Source organism: Vombatus ursinus, unplaced genomic scaffold (genome assembly GCF_900497805.2).
Source record: "Vombatus ursinus unplaced genomic scaffold, bare-nosed wombat genome assembly UNPS02014264.1, whole genome shotgun sequence".
NCBI lineage: Eukaryota > Metazoa > Chordata > Mammalia > Diprotodontia > Vombatidae > Vombatus > Vombatus ursinus.
In genome coordinates, this window is record NW_020954042.1 from 249,849 (window position 1) to 256,657 (window position 6,809).

The following is a 6,809-nucleotide window of genomic DNA, read 5'->3' on the forward strand; positions in this document are numbered from 1 at the left end:
GTGTGTGTGTGTGTGTGTCTATGTGTGTGTGTGTGTGTGTGTGTGTGTGTGTGTATGTCTTTCTACTGTGACCAGTTCAGATGAGAGTCAGTTTAAAACATCATGTGTTCTTCCTTCCCATCCTTCTTGTTTGAATAGATGGGTCCTTGTGCACCCTGATTGTGCAAGATCCTTTTCTTTTACCTTTCTTGCCCTCTCCAGCCTCTCCTAGGTGTTACTTTCCCCTTCTCTTTCCATTCTTTTTAAGATCATTAACACATAACAGAATCACTCTCAAGCTTTTAGTCTAAACTCCCTCTATGAGCACTGATGATGATAAGGTACAGAAGAAATACATGTATTATTCCCCCATATTTGAATTTAAGTAATTTATCCTTCTTTCATCCCTTATGTTTATCTTTAAATGACATTTTAACTCCTATATTTGAACTTCAAAGTTTTTCCATAGCTGTTCTTTACATTAGGAATGTGTATCAGTCTCCTATTTCATTAAAGACTCAAGTTTCTCAACCTTAGTATTATACTTTACTGGTTAACTTTTGTTATGTGTTTTCAAAAAAAAGTAAAACAATATCTAAATATAGATGTATTTTAAGAAGAGAGAAGAAAAATGAATAACTAGTATCAAAAATGAAAAGCATGAATATACTAATAAGAAAGATGAAATTAAAAAAATTATAAGGACTTCTTTTGCCCTATTATATGCCAATAAATGTAAAAATTTAAGTGAAATGGAAAAATATTTACAAAAATATAAATGGCCTAGATTAGCAGAAGAGGAAATAAAATATCTAAACAGACCTATTTTAAAAAAGAGAAATTGAAAAAGCCATAAATGTACTTTATAAGGAAAAAAGACCAGGACCAGATGCATTTACAAGTGAATACTATCAAACTTTTAAAGATTTACTAATTCCAATATTAAATAAATTATTTGGAATATTTGGTAAAGAAGGTATCCTACCAAAACCCTTGTGAAACAAATATGATATTGATACCTGAACAAGGAAGCAAAAAAAACAGAAAAAGATAATTACACACCAATTTCCTTAATGAATATGGATGCAAAAGTCCTAAATAAAATACTAACTAAAAGATTACATGGTATTTACACATGGAATAAAGTGCTTTTTTATTAATTTATTTTACTTTATGAACAATCACTTAAATAAGCATTTAAGTTTTAAATTTTTTTCCTCATCTTCTCCCCCCTTCCTCCCCAAGATGGCATGCAATCTCATATAAGCTATACATATACATTCCTATTAAACATATTTTCACATTAGTGATGTTGCAAGAAAGAATTAGAACCAATAAGTGGAACCAGCAGAAAGAGGAAACAAAACACAAAAGAAGAAAAAAAATAGTAAATAGTATGCTTCAATCTACATTCAAACTCCATAGTTCTTTCTTTGGATGTGGATAGCACTTTCCATCATGAGACCTTTGGAGATGTCTCAGATCCTTGCATTGCTGAGAAGGCCTAAGTCTATCAAATTAGTCATCACACAACATGGCTGTTTCTGTGTACAAACTTCTCCTGGTTCTGCTCACTTCACTCAGCATCAGTCCATACAAGTCTTTCCAGGTTTTTCTGAAGACTGCCTGCTCATCATGTCTATAGCACAATAGTATTCAATTACATTCATATACCAGGACTTGTTCAGCCATTCCCCAATTGATGGGCATTCCCTCAATTTCCAGTTCTTTACCACCATAAAAAGAACTACTATGAATAATTTTGGAATGGTGGGTCAACTTTCCCTGCATTTGTTTTCATTAGTTCCTTTGATATTTTGAACCTTTTGTTATTCCAAATGAATCTTTTTATTATTATTTTCTATCTCTACAAAACAATTTTTGATAGTTTGAAATTCTTCTAATTACTTGTAGATGAGTTCATCCCAAGAACACTAACAGTATGATAATTGTTTATTCCATTCCTTTTTATTCTCTTGTAGTTTTCCTCTTCTACATTCTTTTCTTTCTGTTAATTTAAAGTTATTGTTCTTTCCAATCTTTTAACCTTTTCCTTACTATCCCCTCTCCAAGCATAAGATTCATTATATTTAAAAACACAAATAGCCTCCTGAATATACCTTCAGACTTATATTTCCCCTTTCCCTATATGTTTTCCTTGTTTTTTCCCTGTTCACTTGAATATATTCATACACCAAACTCTCTGTGTATTCTGCCCGCATTTCACCAGTTTAGATTAAACCCAAATTCAAGGGACATTCACTTTCTTCACTTTATCTGCGTTTGGATATATACCTACTTATAAAAGTTTATTATGTCTTCACAAAACTGCCACTTTTCTCCCATCTACCTTTAATGTATATTCTCCAATGGTCTCTTCTCTTACATTTTCAAAACAAAACTATTTATCAGTCTTTTTTCAGTTGACATCCTCAATGATCCCTGTGATAATAGGGTTCCAAAAGAAATCTTTTAATATTCTCTTCTATCTCCATTAGAATATAAATAGTTCTATGTGTTTATTTCAAAGCTCTTTTTTCAATTCAGTTTTTATCAAGAATATTTGAAAATCTATTTCATTCAAAGTCCATTTTTATTCATAGGATATAATACTGTATTTTTACCAGGTAAGATATTCTTGGATATGGACTTTTGTATTTTGCCTCATAGAATGTTTCACTCCATGTTCTCTCTTTCTTTGAAGTGATATCTGCCAAATCTTGTTAAATCTTGACTGTGGTTCTTCTATATTTTAATTCTTTCTTTCAGACTGCTTATATATATTTTTCTTTTTTTCTGAAAGCTCTAAGTACTGCCAATAACACATCAAGTAGTTTTTATTTTGGAATTTCTTTTAGGAAGTCATCAGTGTATGCTTTCTATTTTCAGTTTTCTCTCTTATTATTATATGTCTGGATTTTTTTTAATGATTTCTTTAGAAATGATATCCAAGTTCCTTTATTCTTTGTGGTTATGAAATTCAAGTCATCCTGTTGTAGCTTGGCTCAAGGAACATGAGGAAGATTCATAAAATAAGGACCACATTTTTGAGAATCCCAAAACTCACATTGTCATAGTGAGTGAAAAAAATATCTCTACCCTCATCCACAATTGATGGCTGATCTGCGCTTATTTTTCTTTGTGAAAAACTATAAATCCCAGGGGGATTTGTGACCCATCAACTACTTATTGGGGATTGTTATATAATAAGTCTTCAGTTATCTCACCTTAATCTATTTTGTAGGTCAGTTATTTTTTATATCAAATATCTTACAGTTTCTTAGATTCCATTCTTTTGACTTTATTTTAAGAATTCTTGTTGACTTTTAAAATCAATAATTTGGTCCATTATTATTTTTAGTGTTTTTTGACTACAGTAGGGTTTTATAACCCTTCTTCTGTCACAACAGTCTTCTGTTAGACTCTGGGGCTTTATTTCCAATTTTCTCCTCCTAGAGGACTAGGTCTTGAATCAGAAAGCCTTAAGTTGAAATTTGGCCTCAAACATTTACTAGCTCTATTTGTCTCTGTTTCCTCAACTGCAAAACATGGATAACCATAGAACCTATATTTCAGGTTTTGGAGAATATAAAATGAGATGATATTTGGAAAAAAAACTTAGCAAGGTGCCTGGTACATAGTAACCATCACATAAATGCTTATTCCTATTCTTTACATAATTTTCATTTCTTATATAATTTCCTCAACTGAAAAACATGGATGATCATAGCACCTATATTTCAGGTTGTTAAGAGAGTCAAATGAGATAATATTTAGAAAAAGTGCTTAGCATGATGCCCGGCATATAGTAGCCACCACACAAATGCTTATTAATTTCCCTTACATAGTTTTCATTTCTTATATAATTTTAAAAAATGTGTTTTTTATGAAAAATCCTAGTTATTGTGTGGGAATAGTATTTTTCTTTGAGGTTCTGGTTATAGGTAAATTTTGGGGGTTATTTTCATCTTCTGGGTTGGTGCTTTGATCATTTCTGGCATAATAAAACTTTTTTTTTTTCTGTTTGATCATTCATTTTTGTTGTTGAGGCCTCAGGAGTTGAGTACTAGATCTCCCTTACTCTGTAGATGGAATCAAGTTGAGGACTTTTCCATAATGCTACTTTTACTTTATGTTTTTTCCATGGCCACAGTCACCAAAGTTCTCTAAAAATAGCAGCCTTAGTTGAAACCCTTTCTTTTGCATGAAGAGAGACAGCAAGGAGAGGCATTTTCTTTACTCATCAGTTAAATCAAAGGAAGTCCCCTTGTGCTGTAAGAGACCTAACTGAGGTCTTTTCCACTGTACCTGAAGTCTATCAGGTTCATAATAAAAACTCCAATATATCTCATATAATTATTTGACATTGGAGAGAACAGGCAACCATACCTTCAAATAAATTATCTCTTAGCATATGACTTGGCAACAAAATCCTATTCTTCCTAAACAATGGAACTGAAACGGTGTGGCACTTTGATTGTTTCTCTGCTATTCTTTGGAGACTTTCTGACTTTTCTTTCATTAAAAGTCTTCAAAAAATGTAATCATGGAGTTAGCTAGTTCACCTAAGAACATATCCTGAGTTCAGGAGCATTGCCTACTAGAAGAAATGATATGAGAAGCTGTGATCTATGTACACTTTTCATTCTCAGAGATACTCATAATACCATTGTTCTGAGCTCTATCAGTCTTCCGAATGGCCAATTATTTCCTAAGAATGTACATAATGTCTTGAGGGCAATTTTCACATCCTTGTTTCTCAGGGAGTAGATCAGAGGGTTCAAAGCTGGGGTAGCTATAGTATAAAAGACTGAGGCTTCTTTGCCTTCCTTCAGATTCTGACCCAAAGCAGGAACAATGTAGGTATAAATTACAGGGCAACAATACATTGCGATCACAATAAGGTGGGAGGAACAAGTGGAAAATGCTCTCTTCTTCCCTTCCTTAGTCCGGATCTTCAAGATGCTGGAGATGATGAAACCATAGGACACCAGAATTAGCAAAAAATTGAAAACAGCACAGAGCATGTCTGCCATAATTACCATTACATTGTTGACATAAGCTGAGGAGCGGGAGAGAGGCAATAGTGGAGTAATCTCACAAAAGAAATGATCAATGACGTTGGGTCCACAGAAAGACAAGTGAACAGTCCTAATGAACAGTTTATTGTTGCATTGGTCCCACTGATAGCCCACACTGCAGATGCTAGGAGGTAGCAAGCTGCCTTGCTCATAATAGTGCTATAATGGAGGGGCTGGCAGATGACTGCATACCAATCATAGGCTTGGCTGTGAAAAGCAAGAGCTCTGCCTCCAAACAACAACTTAGGAAATAGATCTGAGCTATGCAGCCACCATAGGAAATGGTGTTCTTGGTCATTAGGTTCTGCAGCAACTTGGGCACCCCAGTGGAGGCAGACAGAACATCCATCAAGGAAAAGTTTATAAGGAAAAATTACATGGGGGTATGGAGGCCTGAATTTAGGCTGATCACAATGACAATGAGAAAGTTACGTGTGAAAGCCACTCTGAAAAGTCCTAAGAAGAGACTGAAGAGGAAGATTTGAATCTTAGGCTTTGCAGAGAAACTTTGTAAGGTGAACACAACCACTGATGAATGGTTGCTTGATGCCATATGAGTAGGTGGTCAGATTTTCTTTTGTTAGTATATGCCCACAAAATCCAATGAATTAGCAATTCAATCCAATTGCCAATTGCCAATTGCTAATTGCCAATTGGCAAACAATCCAATGATTGTTTGGCTCACTAAAGAAAAAAAAAGAAATATTCAAATTAAAATGAAGCAAATTGAAAATACTTTGATATTCCAAAATCAAATTTTGCAAAGTGATCTAACTGTATTACACCACAGAGAAAAATTAGAGAAACATGATTTGGTTAGTGAGATATCCTCTCAATGAATTCATTCACCCTGCAGAATAAAATCACACACACACACACACACACACACACACACACACACACACACAAAATCAGTCTTCCTTCAGGGAAATCATGCTATTTTTCATTTGACATTTTATAGTACCTTGAGTGTTTTTGTTCAAAGTTCCCCCTACTGTCCCAGCCATGAGGTGAGAACAAGTAACTTTCAAATCTATAATTCATTTATCTGTCTGTGGTGTGAGGGATGACCATACTAGGGAATTATCTGAACTATTTACAAGCCAGAAACAAAATTGATATCCAGGACATAAATAGTGGTGGTGCATGACTGGAAAGTGGTGGAAAGTAGTGTGCTTCTGTATTGGAAACTGGGTCAGAATCAGGATCAGAAACAGAATCCAAGAGTCAAACAAAGGAATATGTTAAGTAATTAGGTGGCACAGTGCATACAGTTTTGGACATAGAGTTAGTAATACTTAAGTTCAAATCTAGCATGATACACTTACACATATGACTCGGGCAAGTCACTTAAACTCTGACTGCTATCATGATCTCCAGTATCATTTAAACACTCAGTTTCTTCATCAATATTGTTTCATCTCCTCTTCTCCATTGAATAAATAGATAAAATGTAATTTCAACATAGAATTCTACTAAAGTATTCCTATTTTCATCTCTACCCAGGTGGGAACAGTCTTTTTGTTCAGTTTTTCTCATTTCACCATAACTGGACAGGTGCTTTTAAAGCATTTATCACTCTTCATGACAATGGTCCCTTGGAGTGGCAGAAATTTACATTATCTCTAATCAATGTACAAAACAGAAAAGAGTATTTAAATTATAATTTATCAACATTCATTCTGAAGTATATTGCAAATGTGATCTAAATTACCAAATTAAATTTGACCCCAAGAATTTTCTTATGTC

At 33.8% G+C, this 6,809-nt stretch overlaps 1 protein-coding gene across 1 annotated transcript; it reads right to left on the reverse strand.

The window, feature by feature from the left end:
- Positions 1–4,637: 4,637 nt before the first annotated feature.
- On the reverse strand, positions 4,638–5,409 carry LOC114042143 (olfactory receptor 13A1-like). Its single transcript, XM_027860817.1, has 2 exons — positions 5,253–5,409; positions 4,638–5,203 (listed from the first exon to the last, which is right to left on the reverse strand). Exons 1-2 carry the CDS (start codon positions 5,407–5,409, stop codon positions 4,638–4,640), a joined length of 723 nt encoding a protein of 240 aa, XP_027716618.1.
- Positions 5,410–6,809: the final 1,400 nt, after the last annotated feature.

Excerpts from the sequence above, each read along its gene's own strand:
- LOC114042143 (XM_027860817.1), bottom strand. The coding sequence starts at position 5,409 with ATGGATGTTCTGTCTGCCTCCACTGGGGTGCCCAAGTTGCTGCAGAAC. Across the intron at positions 5,204-5,252 it reads CACAGCCAAGCCTATGATTG|GCAGCTTGCTACCTCCTAGC; the intron begins GTATGCAGTCAT and ends ATTATGAGCAAG.